Genomic DNA, 18,070 nt, shown 5'->3' on the forward strand with positions numbered 1-18,070 from the left:
GTAAGACTTGTTTGTATGGCCCTCCTACTACATTTTACTGACGCTCTTATCCAGAGTGACTTACAGTAGCGAGTACATACATATGTATGTTTTCATATTTGTTCTTACTGGTCCCCCGTGGGAATCAAACCCACAACCCTGGCTTTGCAAGTGCCACGCTCTACCAACTGAGCCACATGGGGCCACCATTACCATTGTATCTACTATTCTATCGTATTGATTCATATTGTGTTTGTTTACTAAAAAGGATGATCGTCTCATTGTGTGTGCTTGTAGGAGAGCATAGGTCAGCAGGCTAAGACCATCAGGACGCAGGTGAAAAAGAACACAGTGAGAGATAAGATCAAGCTGGTTCAGAACTTCCTCCAGAAGCTCAGGTTCCTCGCTGATGAGGTAAGTCAGCAAGGGGTGCATATACCGTACGTACATCATTTGTTGATGCGTCTAAAACTATTGATACCATTCCAGAAGTCTTTGTTCATCTTTGTTTTCTTCTATCGTATACGTATATATGTTTGAGCTACACGCTTTCCCAAGAAATATTTCTTTGATTGATTGGTTGTTTGATTCCTCTATGTGTAATGGCAGCCGCAGCACAGCATCCCGGACGTCTACATCTGGATGATGAGTAACAACAAGCGCATTGCCTACGCCCGTGTCCCCTCCAAAGACATCCTGTACTCCGGGGTGGACGAGGAGACCGGGAAGGACTGTGGCAAAGTCAAAACCATCTTCTTCAAGGTCTGTGCATAGTTACTCTACATCCATAACCAAACCTATGCATGCTTCCTCTTCCAATGTGTGCTTATTTATTTGGCTTGAACTCCAAAAGATTGTATTATTTACAGCCGTCCCCCTTTTCACTAGATCTGAATCACTACTGGTGTGTCCATCTGAATCACTACTGGTGTGTCCATCTGATTTTCCATTCGTGTATTTGCCTTATCACCCCAGCTACCTGGTAAGAAGGGCTTTGGGGCAGCTGGCTGGACAGTGCAGGCTAAGACAGAGATCTACCTGTGGCTGGGTCTGAACCGTCAGAGGAAGGACTTCCTGTCTGGACTGCCCAACGGCTTCGAGGAGAACAAGATGCTGAAAGGACCTGGCTCGCAGTCTGCTCCCCCCATCAGCCTCACATACACGAGTAAGGGAGACCGATGGTGTCTGATGAGCCGCGTATAATATCACCACGCATAAGGGATCAATGGATAAAGTGCTAACATTATCTGTGGTCTACATGAGTAAGGGAGATGATAACGTCCCGTGCATGTGTACACATCTCCATAGAAATAGAATGATTTGAGTAGACAAATCCCTTGGTCTTACCCCTAGTGGTTTTAGGTCTTAGGGACCACCAGGCTGCCCTCAGACCGTCAGGGAACTTTGACTCTGAATCTAAATGCATTTTCTTAAAATTCAAATTTTGTGCACATATTGTGTCACTATGAATAAGGGAAACTAGAGTATCTCATTGATAAATGCTTGTGAATCTTCCACCTCCACAGTGAAGCAGATCTTCCAGTTGAGGGTCCATATGTACCAGGCTCGCAGCCTGTTTGCAGCAGACAGCAGCGGCCTCTCAGACCCCTTCGCCAGGGTCTTCTTCTCCACACACAGCCAGGTCACAGAGGTAGGACAACCTAGATTTGATTGTTTGTTCGTTCGTTCATTACAAAATACAGTGAATCCACAAATATAACTATCGTCTTTGAACCGTGGTGAAGTTTGGTCCAGTAATTAAAGAGTCCTTATAAGAATTACACGGTGCAGAATGGTGAATGAGAGTAACAAGATGGTGAGTGAATTTAATGAATCAATGAATGAATGTCACTCTCTGCCCAGGTGCTGAATGAGACACTGTGCCCCACCTGGGACCAGCTGATGGTGTATGACAACGTAGAACTGTTCGGAGAAGTCGGAGAACTGAGGGACGACCCACCTATCATCGTCATAGAAATCTATGACCAGGACACGGTGGTGAGCATGATGCCTGGTTAGAACTCATGTCAGAACAGATCTATCATAACAGATTCTATCTGAATTTCAATTGATCATCTGACAACGCATACAGTCGTTTAGATTTCCAGACCACTCTTTCCTTGCTGCTCAAGTCGTCTAAGTAACATAAATGTCATACAAAAATGTATTAGGCTCTGCGTTTGAAAGATACTGTAGCATGTACTTTGTTAGCGTCATTGTAAAAGAACGTAGCCCATTATATATGTATCAGATTGGACAGAATTGTTACGAATTATTTTTGAAAGAATGTATATGTTGACTCAACTGATGATCATATAATTCATTCCTGAACATAAACACCATTGTTTTTGGATGACCTTTACTCGGGATAAGTAGAGTGTGAACTGAATTCTGATTGACAGCTTGAAGTAGCGTTATGCTCCAAGGCAGGGCTCTCCAACCCTGTTCCTGGAGAGCTACCCTCCTGAAGTTGTTTTTCTCCAGTCCCAGTTGTAACCAGCCTGATTCAGCCACGTGGATTCAGTTCATCAACCAGCTAATTATTACAATCAGGTGTGCTAGATTAAGGTTGGAGCAAAAACCTACAGGACGGTAGCTCTCCAGGAACAGGGTTGGAGAGCCTTGGCCCAAGGCATGCAAGAGGTATAAGATTTAGCTGAAACGACAAATTCACTGGACATCAGCCTTATCCCTCTTGCATTCCTTCAATGAAAGCTTGTTGCTTATGTGGTACAGTGGTTATGTTTGGGTGTCTTGCCATTGTTTTCTAGCCTGGTCCCAGATCTGTTTGTGCGTATAGATAACTCCTATGGTCGAGTTGTCGAAGCATTTACAAACAGATCTGGAACCAGGCTAGTTGTTCTTCATTGTTCTGTTGTGTTTTCTTGAGCTTTGAAGCATGTGCATTGTCAAGCCATGCTTCTGTGTTAGGTAAAACTGATGCCATACTTGACATATTGATGAATGACGTGCCATGAAAACCCTTTATTGTATTTCTTATGGTATTGTTTTTTAAATGTCACATTTTACTCTTAAAATGCTTGTAATGTAAACACCGGCCAATTTCCTAGATTGTACAGTATACCAAAGAGACCATTCTTTCAAATATTGAAACCTTAATATTTGTGGATGTAGTGTGGACCTTGATTTACCACAGAAGGGTTAGGGTTATATTTGGATTGTATCCCATGTCTCCCTGTTATGATGTGACTCCAGGGCAAAGCAGAGTTCATGGGCAGGACCTTCGCCAAGCCTATAACCAAGATGGCGGATGAACACTACGGACCTCCACGTTTCCCTCCCCAACTAGAGTACTACCAGATCTATAGGGGGAACTGCGCCGCTGGAGAAATGCTGGCGGCCTTCGAACTGCTGCAAGTGAGCCTGGCAATAGATCAACTTTCCACACTATTTGTCGGAGAGTAGAGGGAAATTGGTTGGTAGAAGTTGAACGTTGACTTTCAAGTTGCCTTCATAGTGTGGAAATATATATAAAACACAGGACAATCTTGTGCATTTGGCACAGCACAATCCCCTGGGCCTTTAATCACAGTCAAACAAAACGAAATGTCTGCCAGACATGTAATTATAAATGCTTTGATTAGACCCAAATTAACCAGTAATGTTGATGTTTGCAGTCTCCTTTATGGCTCAGTTGGTAGAGTATGGCACTTGCAATGCCAGGATTGTGGGTTCAATTCCCGGGGCCACCCAGACTTAAAATGTATGCACGCATGTCTGTAAGTTGCTTTGGATAAAAGGCACTTCTAAATGGCATATATTTTATTATTATTATATTATATCTGTTCATGCTTCAGATTGGTCCTCATGGTAAAGCTGACCTGCCGCCCATCGACGGTCCCACAGACATGGACCGTGGTCCCATCCTACCTGTCCCTCTGGGCATCAGACCAGTCCTCAGCAAGTACAGGATCGAGGTGGGAATTCAACTCCTCTTGGCCTTGAAATACAGGAAGTGTGGCTGTCGATATTGCACTGTAAATGTTGATGTAACGTGTGAAATCCTTATGTACTGCTTATGAATGTAGTATGTGTGGGTTATAAATGTGTTATGAAGTCCTTATGTAGGCACCCGTTAAATAAAGTGTTACTGAAATGTAGGTGCTGTTCTGGGGCCTGAGGGACCTGAAGAGGGTCAACCTAGTCGCGGTGGACAGGCCTCGTGTGGACATAGAATGTGCCGGTAAAGGAGTCCAGTCTTCCCTCATCCAGAACTACAAGAAAAATCCCAACTTCGGCACCCTGGTTAAGATGTTTGAGGTGGTAAGTTCTCTTTAAAGTCATTCCATCGGTCACCTGGTTATCTCACCTTATAACAACCCAGATATAACGACTTTCCCATGACACCGTGACGGGCGTGATGAAAACGAAATCTCTACCTTATTGTAACAATTGGTTGTAATCTGGTTATATGACGTCTTCTTAACCGGACAACCATTTTACAAACAGGAAATGACACCGTAAAGGTGCTAAATTTAGCCCATTTATTTACTGTGAACTTGTGTTCTCCAGGATCTGCCTGAGAACGAGCTGCTCCACCCTCCCCTGAACATCAGGGTGGTGGACTGCAGAGCTTTCGGTCGTTACACCCTGGTGGGGAACCATGCTGTCACCACCCTACGCAAGTTCATTTACCGGGCAGCAGACAAGCACGCCAACAACTTGAACACTCAAGGTACACACACACACATACATGCACGCACACACACGCACATGCACCCACACACGCACAAATCAACCCATACCTCACTGTGCCCTTACACTTTCATTTGTACATACTAATGCAGTCTTTGTCCTCTCACAGAGGAAATCATTGTCAACTATGAGCCAGAGCCCACCATCAAGAAGATGGAGACCATGGTCAAGCTGGACTCTGTAAGATCTCACACCATTAAATGAATGTTAGCTTTAGTAATAAATGTAAATAAAACATCCTAACTGAGTTGTAATATGATTGATATATGTTGTGTGTTTGTTCCCCAGGGGTCTGATGCTGTGGTTAAAATCGAGGTAGGTGTTATGACGTTGATCTGGGAATGTCTCTGTTTCTCAATGTTAAGAGTAATGTTAGTACAGTCGTTTGAAAGGCATATTGCAACCTGTAATCTAACCTTGCATTGATCATTTTAGGAGGATGAGAAAGGAGGGAAGAAGAAGAAGAGGAAGAAGGGAGGAGATGAGGTGGAGGAGGAGGAGTTTGATGAAAGCATGTTGGATTGGTGGTCCAAGTACTTTGCCTCGATCGAAACTCTGATGGAGGTGAGGCCATCCGGGAAAATGGCTCCATTTGGCTCCATTTTAACACTCATGATTGAATTTAAAAAGTGATCCTGTCAATATGTATTGGATATTATTGGTTTGTGTTTCCTACTCTGTAGATTCTCAAGGCTCAGGAGGCAGCTATGGCGGATGCTGAGGAGAAAGAGGACCAGGATATTGCTGCTGAGGGCGGAGGTAACAAAAAACAACAGACAGACATTACACAGACATGAATCCATGATTTCCATCACTTCATAACTCATATAAGGACCTCCTCCTGCTCTCCTGCTATATATTACCATAGGCCTGCCATGAAAGTTGACTAAGAATAATATGACTTATAAAACCACATTTAGTGCTTATATAGTGTTATGTATAGCTTTTACATAACATGATACATCAAATATTTATAGAAAACTAACTTGAACAAATGTTTAGGAATCTCAAATGCACTATGATGCAGAGATTGTGTGCCAGATACGGAGACATTATTAAAGTGGCTAGTGTTTCATTTCCTTAAAGTGGCCAGTGATTCCTAATCTATGTATGTAGGCAGCAGCCTCTGATGTGCTGGAGATGGCTGTTTAACAGTCTGATGGCCTTGAGAAAGAAGTTTAGTGATACAGTTTATACTCTTAAGCTAAGCTAATGACCTATTCCTATTGGGTAAATGTTGTCTTAGCTATTCTGACTGTTGCACTGGCATTCACTGTATATACTGTTCATATTGTGTATACAGTGGCCAAAATACATTGGTTTCGCCAACTTGCATGTTGAATTCATGTCTTGAGTGCCCTGCTGTGCACCAACTCTCCATCCCTCCACCCTCACTCCCCCTCATCCCTCACTCCTAACCTATTCTCAGAGATCAAACCTGATGACTCTCTTGTCAAAGGAAAGAGAGGCAAGGGAAAAAAGGAGAAGAAGAGGGCTGGGCCTGGAGACATACCAGAGAAGAAAAAGCACAACATTGATGAGCTACAGGTATGTGGTTACTCAGTGAGCAAAATTGGTTGATATTATGTTTTTACAACCAGAATTGTAATTTCAAACACTTTATCCCAGTTTTACTCACTGGAACCTGTCTCTAAGCTTAAACAAGTCTGGGCAATGGTTTGAAGTCTCTGGGCAGTTTTGGGTCAAATACTGTATACTCTTTATTTGTTGTTTATATGTTTAAATATGTTTTATTTTATTTTATTATGTTTTTAATGTGTAGAGTACTTTTTGTATTTCCTCATTAGGTGTACCCCAAGGAGCTGGAGAATGAGTTTGATAACTTTGAAGACTGGCTTCACACCTTCAACCTGTTCAGAGGGAAGGCCGGAGACGACGACGACCAGAACATGGCGGATGAAGACAGGATTATTGGCAAATTCAAAGTAAAAAACCCTTTCACACAGAGGGCGTTCCCTTCCTTTGTAACTTATTTTTTTGTCGACGATGGAAGAGAGCTGGAACTAGCCCAGTCTCAGATCTTATTTTGCTGTACATAGACTGTATAATATCTCATATACTGTATAGCCAACTCCTATAGTTCATTTTCAACAATGATATATCTATACAGCATAAACCAATCTGGGACCAGGCTAGAAAGGAACTGGATTGAGTCCGTTATTGTGTTAAATATCACCCCAATTGTGCATGTCTGTGTATATTTCAGGGTTCTCTGTGCATGTACAAAGTGCCGGTGTCAGATGAGATGCAGCGGGAGATGGGCTTTGACTCCAACATGGGCATGTTCCAGAACATTCCAACTAATGACCCAATCAACGTCCTAGTCCGGGTCTATATCATCAGGGTATGTACACTACTCTCTATTGTGTACCTACAATGGAACTTATATGTCAGACTCTATGTCATCAGGGTAGTTACACAACACTACACTCAGGTGAGAGTACAGTGCCTATATAAAGTCTACAACTCCCTTGGGATTAAAATGGATTTAATTGTATTTTTTCTTCTCAATCTACACAAAAAATAAAGTGGAATAAAAATTCTAAAACAAATGTAAGATTAATGAAACATAAAACACTAATATACCTTGATAGGTATTCACCCACTACATGTTAGTCAATGCATGTTTCAAATACCTTTGGCAGCGATCACAGCTGTGAGTCATCTTGGGTAAGTCTCATAAGAGCTTTGCACACCCGTATTGTCTGCACCCATTATTCTTCTCAAAATTCTTCAAGCTCTGTCAAGGTGTTGGGGATCATGGCTAGAAAGCAATTTTCTTGCCATAGATTTTCAAGCAGATTTAAATCAAAACTCTAACTCTCAGGAACATTCACTGTCTTCTTGCTAAGCAACTACAGTGTAGATTTGGCTTTGTGATGTAGGTTATTATCCTGCTGAAAGGTGAATTCCTCTTCCAGTGTCTGGTGCAAAGCAGACTGAAGCAGATTTTCCCCTAGGATTTTGCATGTGCTTACAGTAGCTCCATCCTGTTTCTTTTCATCCTGAAAAACTCCCCAGCCTTTGCCGATGTCAAGCATACTCATACCATGATGCAGATACCACCATGCTTGAAAATAAGGTGGCAGTTACTTAGTGACACATTGTTTTGGATTTGCCCCAAACATAAGGCTTTGCATTTAGACCAAAAACTGTATTATTTTGCAAACTGAGTTTTTTTGCAGCATTACTTTGTCTTTTGTAATCTTTTTTATTCTGTATTTGTATTTTTCTATTCACTCTGTCATTTATGGCATTATTGTGGAGTCACTACAATGTTGTTGATCCATCCTCCGTTTTTTCCCAGGAAGTCTCAAGGTTCTGCTCGCCTGAGTTAAAACACCTTATGATAAGCTGTAGACCATACTATTTACCAAGAGAGTTTTCATCTGTTTTTTTTTGTAGCTGTATATTTACAAGTACAAACCGATACTGGCACTAACACCACACTCAACGAGGTGTATAGGGCCATAAGCAAACAAGACAATGGTTATCCCGATGGGCGGTGCTCCTAGTGGCCGGGGATTTTAATGCAGGAAAACCAAAATCTGTTTGACTGACCTAATTTCTACCAGTATGTCACCTGTGCAATTGGAGGGAAATAAACTCTAGACCAACTTTAATCCACATACAGAGACACATACAAAGCTCTCCCCCGTCCATTTGGCAAACGGACCATAACTCTATCCTCCTGATTCATGCTTACAAGCAAAAACTCTAACATGAAGTAATCAATACAGAAGTGGTCTGATGAAGCGGACACTAAGCTACAGGACTGTTTCTCAAGCCCAGACTGGAATATGTTCCCGGGATTCCTCCAATGGCATTGAGAAGTTTACCACATCAGTCGCAGGCTTCACTTATTAAAGTGCATCAACGACGTTGTTCCCACATACATACATATCCCAACCAAAAGCTTTGGATTAAAGGCATCCTCACTGAGCTAAAGCCTAGAGCTGCCCCTTTCAAGGAGCAGGACACTAATGCCGATGCTTATAAGAAATCGTGCTAGGTCCTCCGACGAACCATCAAACAGGCAAAGCGTCAGTATAGGACTAAGATCGAATCCTACTACACCGGCTCTGATGCTCGTCAGATGTGGCAGGGATTGCAAACTATCACAGATGATAAAGGGAAACCCAGCTAAGAGCTGCCCAGTGATGCGAGCCTACCAGACGAGCTAAATGCCTTCTATGCTTGCTTCGAGGCAAGCAACACTGAACCATACGTGAGAGTACCAGTTGTACCAGAATGACTGTATGATCACGCTCTCCATAGCCAATGTGAGTAAGACCTTTAAACAGGTTAACATTCACAAGGCCGCAGGGCCAGACAGATTACCAGGACGTGTTCTCAGAGCAACAGATCCACAGATGACGCAATCTCTATTACACTCCACACTGCCCTTTCTCACCTGGACAAAAGGAACACCTCCGTGAGAATGCTGTTCAATACAGCATTCAACACCAGTGTGCCCTCCAAGCACATCACTAGCTAAGGACACCGGGACTGAACACATCCCTCTGCAACTGGACCCTGGGCTTCCCAACGGGCCGCCTCCAGGTGGTGGTGTTAGGTAACAACACATCTGCCACGCTGACCCTTAACACGGGGGCCCCTCCTGCGTGCGTGCTCAGTCCCCTCCTGTACCCTTTGTTCACCCACAACTGCGTGGCTGCGCACGACTCCAACACCATCATTAAGCTTTCCGACGACACGACTGTGGTAGGCCTGATCACCGACAGCGATGAGACAACCTATAGAGAGGAGGTCAGAGACCTGTCAACGTGTGCCAGACAGATGTTTATCGGGGGAATACAGCAAACGGATGGCCAAACACGCCCCCATTCACAACGACGGGGCTGTAGAGGAGCAGGTCAAGAGCTTCAAGTTCCTCTGTGTTCACATCACCAAGGACCTATCATGGTCCAAACACACCAACACAGTTGTGAATAGGACACGACAATACCTCTTCCCCCTCAGGAGGCTGAAAATATTTAGTATGGTTCCTCAGATCCTTAAAAAGTTATACAGCAGCACCATTGAGAGCATCTTGACTGGCTGCATCACCGCTTGGTAATGGCAATTGCTTGGCATCCGACCGCAAGGCGCTACAGAGGGTAGTGAGTACGGCCCAATAGATCACTGGGGCCAAACTCCCTGCCATCCAGGACCTCTATACCAGAGGTGTAAGAGGAAGGCCAGCGGTGTAAGAGCGGTGTAAGAGGAAGGCCCTAAAAATTGTCAGACTCCAGCCACCCAAGTCTTAGATGCTTCTCTCTGCTACCACACGGCAAGCAGTACCGGAGCGTCTGGGACCAAATAGTCTGGGACCAAACCTTAACACCTTAACAGCTTCCACCCCCAAGCCATAAGACTGCTGAACAGTTCATCAAATGGCTTCCCAGACTATTTACATTGACACCTTTATTATTTCTTTCTTTATCTGAATTATTTTGCACTGACTCTCTTGCACTGGCTCTCTGCACACTCACTAGACTTTACCCACACACTCACACTCCAACACACACACAAACGCAACACGCATGCACACTATAGTCGCGCGCACACACACAAAATACACACACATGCATATTGACGCCACACACACACACTTTCATATGCTGCTGCTGTGTTTCTTATCTATCCTGGTTGCCTAGTCATTTTTACCCCTAACCACATGTACATACTGTACTACCTCAATTACCTCAACTACCTCGTACCCCTGCACGTTCACTCGAGCCTAGTACACCATGTTTATAGCCTTGTTATTGTTTTTATTGTTTAATTATTTCCTTTTTTTCAATGTCTTACTTTTTAGTGCTGGGAATGGGCTTGTAAGTAAGCATTGAGCTGTAAAGACTACAACTGTTGTAATTCGGCGCATGTGACCAATAACATCTGATTTGATCACAGCCATTGAACTGTGTAGCTGTTTTAAAATCAACAATGGCCTCATGGATGACATCCCTTAGCAGTTTCCTTCCTGTCCTGCAGCTCAGTTTAGAAGGACGACTGCATCTTTGATGTGTCTGGGTGGTTTAATACATCATCCACAACATAATTATTATTTTGACCATGCTTAAAGAGATATTCAATGTCTGATTTGTTATTATTAGCCATCTACCAATCACTGCCATTCTTTATGAGGCTTTCCAAAAGCTGCCTGGTCTTTGTAGTTGAATCTGTGATTGAAATTCAACACTTGTCAAAGAGACCTTTACAGATGTTGAATGTATTGGAGACGGAGGAAAAGGTAGTCATTCAAAAATCATGTCAACCTCTATTATTTCACACAGAGTGAGTATAACATATAACTTGTGATTTTCTATGCCAAATTTGACTTCTGAACTCATTTAGGCTTGGCTAAACAAAGGGTACTTATGCAATGATTATATTTTATTTATTACATTTGTATTCATTTGTAAAACATGTGTACAATCTTCCTTTCACTTTGGCATTAGAGTATTTTGGGTAGATCAATGACAAAAAAAATGACAATTAAATCTATTTCAATCCCACTTTATGAGGCAACAAAAATGTGAAAAGTGTCAAGGGGATGTAGACGTTCTATAGGCACTGTAAATAAACTACCCTGTGATCATAAACATGTCCTGTCAAATAAAACAAAATTAAAATCTCTCTATTTGATACTTTCCCTGCAGGCTACTGACCTGCACCCGGCGGATATCAATGGAAAAGCAGATCCATACATCGCTATCAAACTGGGCAAGTCAGATATCAAAGACAAAGATAACTACATCTCCAAACAACTCAACCCTATCTTTGGCAAGTGAGTGGAGAAGCTCTAAAAAACAACCTTTCGTCCATTTCCACTATTTTATCTTTAATACGGCCTTAATCCTTAATAGCATACGAGATAGCCAAGTAATTTACTATCGATGATTGGCAATTATATAGTTATAGCTTGTGCATTGAATAGGCTTTGAAAATGTAAAAACTGTGGAAAATTCTAACCAAAGTTATGGCCATTTATTTTGAACCCATCAGATCCTTTGACATCGAGGCCACATTTCCCATCGACTCCACACTAACAGTGTCCGTCTATGACTGGGATTTAGTGGGCACTGACGACCTGATTGGGGAGACTAAACTGGATCTGGAGAACCGTTACTACAGCAAACACAGAGCAATATGTGGCATCCCATCTAAATATGCCATGTAAGTGAGGCCTAGCTCTCTGTAGCCTGACGCCATTCACAGTACATGTGGTCAATATATCCCAACAGCACAGGATACTATGTCAATTCATTTAGCAATATTGTTAATACTTACAACTTCAGTCTGCAGCAACGAGCAACGTCAACTGAATAGGATCATACTTTCCCGTATTTAGATAATATTGTTGATTATACCTAGAGATCCCTTGATAAAGAGATTCCTTTCTCAATGGGACTCACCTGGATAAATAAAGGATCAATGAATACCATGTGTTATCTTATAAGAACTGTGAGGGATTTGTGTGTCAGCCATCATTGTCATTCATTCCTGTAGCCATGGCTACAACGTGTGGCGGGACCCCCTGAAGCCGACCCAAATCCTGGCCAAGCTGTGTAAGGAGGGTAAGCTGGACGGGCCACACTACGGCCCTGGAGGACGGGTCAAGGTGGCCAATCGGGTCTTCATGGGCCCAACTGAGATCGAAGATGAAAATGGTACTGTATAGAGCACAACAGAATAACAGTACCTGAAATGCTTCTTTAACCTTCTATGTTGGTTACTGTACCCTGAAATACCCCCAGCCTGGTATTTTACTCTGCCTGAAATAACTCCTCATGTACAACTGATCATATAGGTCTATGATGTTATGAGCTTTCCCAAGTACCCCTTTGTGTGTAGGTCAGGTAGTACTAGACTAGTCTGTGCTGTAACTCTGTCTGAGTTGGTCTGATGATGTTCTTTAGGTCTGAAGAAGCAGACAGATGAGCACCTGGCCCTGACAGTGCTGAAGCACTGGGAGGACATCCCCAGGGTGGGCTGTAAACTGATTCCAGAACATGTGGAGACCAGGCCACTCCTCAATCCTGACAAGCCTGGGATCGAACAGGTAGGACAAGTGTTAAGGTTGTGCTTGCTAACTGAGTGCCTGCTTCAGTGTCTTTCAAACAATCCAACTGGCGAAGGTTGTAGCTAAACTAAAGTAGAGTAAAGTTCACAATCTGATGGGGAAATATGATTATACTCTTAGGTAAAGTATTTATTTTTAAGGCAATCTCGGTATAAATGGGACAAATAGAGAGGTTCAAGACCCTTGTGAGACATCAGAGTAAAGTAGAAGGATGTATTGCAAAAGGAAATAGTAACATGGTCATATACTGGGAAAGATGGGTTAGTCTGTGGACATCTGAGGGGTGGAATTAAGATTAGAAGGATTGGTTAATTTGACGATGCACTTGGAGTCTAGTACAAATAGGTGGAGGCTATTTGTATGTGCAGTGAATTTTTACATTTTCCAACCAGGGGAGGTAAAACCTAAAACAAAAAAAAAAGGGATCAGAAATGATGCAACTAATGCTATTTTATAAACTAGTCTGTATGCTATATAAAACGAACAAAAGTTCACATCTTTTTCATGTGATGGTTCTGTAGGCCTTAATATTTAGGGTTGATTTTAGTGTTTTGCGTAGCACAGTTTCAGGGGGGGGGGGGTGCTGCTTTGCAGGGGCTGCAGGGTTGTGTGCCATGACAGTGGGTCAATTGTATCACATCCCAAGTTTGTCTTTGTGTTTCTCTATGTGTAGGGGAGGATTGAGATGTGGGTGGACATGTTCCCCAAGGATATGCCTGCACCTGGACCTGCCATTGATATTTCACCCAGGAAACCAAAGAAGTATGTTCTAGTACAATGTAATGTGCATTTAAAAACATTTAGTGAGACCATTTGCAAAGTAAATTCCCCATGTTATATGATCAGATATATCACATTACAGACATATCCCTTCAATCGTTTGTTTTGTCTGGTCGTCGGGCAGGTTTGAACTGAGGGTGATCATCTGGAACACAGACGAGGTCATTCTGGAGGATGATGACATCTTCACTGGAGAAAAGTCTAGTGATATCTTCGTGCGAGGGTTAAGAATGTTTCCTTTGAAATATATGTTTATTTTTAAACTTCAGGGTGTATCTTGTACTCGATATTTGAACCGTGTCGTCTTCTTCATTTCATTCAAACAGCTGGTTGAAAGGTCAACAGGAGGACAAGCAGGACACAGACGTCCACTACCACTCCCTGACAGGGGAGGGTCTCTTCAACTGGCGCTTCATCTACCCCTTTGACTACTTGCAGGCCGAGGAGAAGATCGTCATCTCTAAGAAGGAGTCCATGTTCGCCTGGGACGAGACTGAGTATAAGATCCCTGCTCGTCTCAACTTACAAGTCTGGGATGCTGATCACTTCTCTGCAGATGATTTTTTAGGTGGAGTGATTTGATTTCCCTTCGATTTAAACCTTCACCATAAGGATCTTCTAGGCTGTAGATGTTGGTCTTTCTGTGACTATAACGTTTCAGACTAGGGCTACGGGGAATTGAATTTCCCTTGATGTAATATTTGACTTTTTAAAATGTGTCTTCAAATTCTGGGACATGGAAAAGACTGTCGTGGCAGTCATAACACAAAAATTGACACAATCAACAACAACAGCTGAGAGCCCTTCATGCATATCAAGTAAATATGTATGATATTTATGCCCTTTCCCAGGCGCCATTGAGCTAGACCTGAACCGTTTCCCTCGTGGAGCGAAGACAGCCAAGCAGTGTTCCATCAACATGGTGCTGAATGAAAAGGACATTCCCATGGTGTCCATCTTCAAACAGATGAGGATCAAGGGCTGGTGGCCCTTCCTGGCCAGAGATGAGAACGACGAGTTTGAACTCACGGTATGACTCAGATGGGTTGGGTTAAATGCGGAAGACACATTTTGGTTGAAAGCATTCAGTTGAACAACTGACTAGGTTGTTCCCCTTTCCCCTTTTCTTATATAAAGTGGACTTGATTAAACACATTCAAGTATGCACGTGTCAAAATGGTGTCTTTGATTCAACAAGACGTGACAATTGGGTTACACCCTGAAGAAGCGGAGTTAAATATTGAACAGATCAGTCAAGAGATAAAGACTTACTTTACATACTGTAACGAACCTTTGCATACTGTATGAACCCCAGTGTTTCGGTAGTGATGTTGCTTGTGTCTTTGCAGGGGAAAGTGGAAGCCGAGCTGCAGCTGATGACTGCAGAGGAGGCTGAGAAGAACCCAGTGGGGGAAGGACGCAATGAACCTGAGCCCCTGGAGAAACCCAAGTAAGAGCACCGTTCCCCCGTTACCACTACCACTCTTTAGGTTGCTTACACACTGAGATAACAAATACGGTGGAGCCAACTCAATCTATTTCAACGGGGAAGGAGCATTGGAGTGGGGAAGGGGTATTGGAGTGGGGAAGGGGCATTGGAGTGGGGAAGGGGCATTGGAGTGGGGAAGGGGTATTGGAGTGGGGAAGGGGCATTGGAGTGGGGAAGGGGTATTGGAGTGGGGAAGGGGCATTGGAGTGGGGAAGGGGCATTGGAGTGGGGAAGGGGAAGGGGCATTGGAGTGGGGAAGGGGCATTGGAGTGGGGAAGGGGCATTGGAGTGGGGAAGGGGCAGTTGCGTGATTTTGTTGCATCGTGAGGTTGCCCTAAAACAACGATCTGCCATGCAGTCGGAACGCACCCTCGTCGGAACGCACCCTCGTCAGAACGCACCGGAACGTAACGGTGCATTTGATTAAAATACTTACAAATTACGGACTAAAAGAAAGGGTCTTTTATGAAATTGCTTCAACCAAGTACCGGATTTGACCAGGGATCATCATACTTTGCAAGGTAAATGACTAAAATACCCTTTATTCTTTCCATAATTTGTATGGATTTTTTTCAGTTCACAGGAAACCGGCACTATATTTTATAGTCATATTTGTTAATCCTCTGTTTGCCTGTGTGATGGCCTTAAGGCATTAGTGTGGTCTAACCAACCAACCCTATTTTCTCCCCCCAGCCGTCCAGACACAGCCTTCCTATGGTTCCTCATGCCTTTCAAAGCCATCAAAAACCTCATCTGCAACCAGTACTTCTGGCTCACGGTCAAGTTAGTGGTGGCCCTGCTGCTGGTGCTCGTCCTGGGCCTCTTCATCTACAGCATGCCCGGATACATGGCCAAGAAACTAATGGGTGTCTGAGGAGTGGAAATTAATAAACGGGATAGTTCAGCGATTTAACATGTATTTAGATATTTGTTGCCTTACCTTGAAAGAAGTTGACAAGGTGGGACTGCAATACCCACTTTGGTTTTGTTTAACTTGCCACTGCAAACAAGGTGAACTATACCTTTAAGAAAAGACGACTTAATTAACAACTTCTCAACTCAGTGCTATATTCGAGGACTTGTTTTCCCTAACAAGCGTCTCCTCTTCTCGTGGAGTCACATATTTTTGCCATGTGACAAGACAATCGCACACACACACACACACACACACACACACACACACCATGTATCGGAAATGAAAGTAACAAAACCACGTCCAAGTAGAAATATAATATAAGAAATCAGATTGATGATGCATTATATATACACACGTCCCTTTCAAGGACCAGTTCAACGACATAAAGTAGAAAACATTTTTAATATTGTGGTGTTGCGGAACACTTCAATGTACAAAATCAACTGTTCGGTTTGCAAATCAGATTTTGTTCTCGCTTGAAGTCACGTTGTATTAGCCTTGGTTTGGCATGGAATGACTGTTCTTCGGCTGTTTACATGAATGTGTATTTGAATGTCTTTGTTCAACAGCGTGCAGCAAGTAGGACATTATGTATGCTCTGTTGTTTGTGAATAAACTGGCAAGGACAATAACTGATCCTGTTTTCTTTGTCACTCCATACATTTGAATCCAATACATCATAATCCAATACATCAGAATCCAATACAATCTCAAGTGTTTTCAAATATATCTTAGTAAGAAATGATGCATCAATGTTATGTATCAACATTTCAACTAAAAATGTCTTATATTTAGTCAGGATCTTCATGAGATTATTATAAGACATTAAGGTGTCATACATGCTTATGTCAGGTCTTACAATGCGTTATAACCCACTGTACCACAAACTATTCTACTGTCATGAACTTTACTGCAGTCAAGTGGTAACCAAGCAACCGTATTTTCTCTCCTCCAGCCGTCCAGACACAGCCTTCCTATGGTTCCTCATGCCTTTCAAAGCCATCAAAAACCTCATCTGCAACCAGTACTTCTGGCTCACGATCAAGTTAGTGGTGGCCCTGCTGCTGGTGCTCATCCTGGGCCTCTTCATCTACAGCATGCCCGGATACATGGCCAAGAAACTAATGGGTGTCTGAGAGAGAGGGTTGTGTCCTTTGCCCAAAATCATAGCCAGACGTATGTATAGCCTACCATGTATAGCCTACCATGTTTTAAATGCCGTGCCTACTTTGTCCACAGTGGAGTGCATTTTTTGGTGTACCTTGATAAGCAAACATTGTACAATGCAGCTCATTGAAACTCCCCTTGATGTCTGAGAGGGTGTTCTTGTCTGTAAAGGTCTATGATATCAATAGGCAGTTAGGTTTCAGCCCTACACACCAGACCTGGGTTCAAATACTATTTAAAATCATTTCAAAATGCTTTGCTTGTCTTCAAGGACCAATAAAATAGTCAAACTCTAAATCCCACCCATCTGTTGCTCTAGGTAGTATTTGATAGATTTTATATAGTATTTTAACCCAAATCTGCTACACATAGACCTATGTATGTATAACCTACTATGATTTCAATGGAGGGCATTATTTGGTATGCCTTGATAGGCAAACACAGCGCTGTGCAGTTCCTTATGGCTACTGGAAAAATGCTTGACTTCCTTCACTAGTCCTATGCTCTGCAGCCAATTTGTGTGTGTTGATGTGTATTTAGGCCTACTTCCAAAAGTTATAGAGTTGACATGATACTGTAGTTTAGTTGTAACACATAGTTTTAATTTAATGGCCACAGAATATTACACTAGCTGCCATGAGCATATCTATGTCCAATTCACTTCCAATGATCTTAACTTTATTTTATTGCAAACATAATTATTTGAATTGACAATACTGTATTGACTTAAGAAGTTGATTAAATCTATTAAATATGTAGTCTATTTACTGATATTTGTATTGTCTGTAGGCCTAACCCACCACACCACCAAAAGAAAGGAACTATTGATAAAAACGTTTCGTAGGTTTACAATCTCTCAGTTCTAAAGGTTGATTTAGATATTTTATGTTATTTACATTAAGAGAATAAACTC

General features: G+C 42.6%; 1 protein-coding gene across 1 annotated transcript in view; it reads left to right on the top strand.

Annotated features, from left to right (window-relative positions):
* LOC109894801 (otoferlin-like) overlaps positions 1 to 17,908 on the top strand; it is a 31,620-nt gene extending 13,712 nt beyond the window's left edge. The window contains exons 16-41 of the mRNA XM_020488481.2: positions 277 to 393; positions 589 to 741; positions 955 to 1,144; positions 1,506 to 1,630; positions 1,843 to 1,977; positions 3,196 to 3,357; positions 3,798 to 3,917; positions 4,102 to 4,263; positions 4,513 to 4,675; positions 4,805 to 4,875; positions 4,984 to 5,016; positions 5,131 to 5,259; positions 5,379 to 5,454; positions 6,125 to 6,243; positions 6,504 to 6,641; positions 6,923 to 7,060; positions 11,382 to 11,509; positions 11,728 to 11,898; positions 12,232 to 12,392; positions 12,642 to 12,784; positions 13,479 to 13,567; positions 13,710 to 13,808; positions 13,912 to 14,153; positions 14,437 to 14,615; positions 14,935 to 15,035; positions 16,946 to 17,908. Of these exons, the coding sequence (XP_020344070.1) occupies positions 277 to 393; positions 589 to 741; positions 955 to 1,144; positions 1,506 to 1,630; positions 1,843 to 1,977; positions 3,196 to 3,357; positions 3,798 to 3,917; positions 4,102 to 4,263; positions 4,513 to 4,675; positions 4,805 to 4,875; positions 4,984 to 5,016; positions 5,131 to 5,259; positions 5,379 to 5,454; positions 6,125 to 6,243; positions 6,504 to 6,641; positions 6,923 to 7,060; positions 11,382 to 11,509; positions 11,728 to 11,898; positions 12,232 to 12,392; positions 12,642 to 12,784; positions 13,479 to 13,567; positions 13,710 to 13,808; positions 13,912 to 14,153; positions 14,437 to 14,615; positions 14,935 to 15,035; positions 16,946 to 17,126 (3,525 nt within the window). The 3' untranslated portion in view covers positions 17,127 to 17,908. The remainder of the gene's footprint in view (positions 1 to 276; positions 394 to 588; positions 742 to 954; positions 1,145 to 1,505; positions 1,631 to 1,842; positions 1,978 to 3,195; positions 3,358 to 3,797; positions 3,918 to 4,101; positions 4,264 to 4,512; positions 4,676 to 4,804; positions 4,876 to 4,983; positions 5,017 to 5,130; positions 5,260 to 5,378; positions 5,455 to 6,124; positions 6,244 to 6,503; positions 6,642 to 6,922; positions 7,061 to 11,381; positions 11,510 to 11,727; positions 11,899 to 12,231; positions 12,393 to 12,641; positions 12,785 to 13,478; positions 13,568 to 13,709; positions 13,809 to 13,911; positions 14,154 to 14,436; positions 14,616 to 14,934; positions 15,036 to 16,945) is intronic.
* Positions 17,909 to 18,070: the final 162 nt, after the last annotated feature.

The sequence above is a fragment of the Oncorhynchus kisutch genome, linkage group LG7 (genome assembly GCF_002021735.2).
Source record: "Oncorhynchus kisutch isolate 150728-3 linkage group LG7, Okis_V2, whole genome shotgun sequence".
Lineage (NCBI taxonomy): Eukaryota > Metazoa > Chordata > Actinopteri > Salmoniformes > Salmonidae > Oncorhynchus > Oncorhynchus kisutch.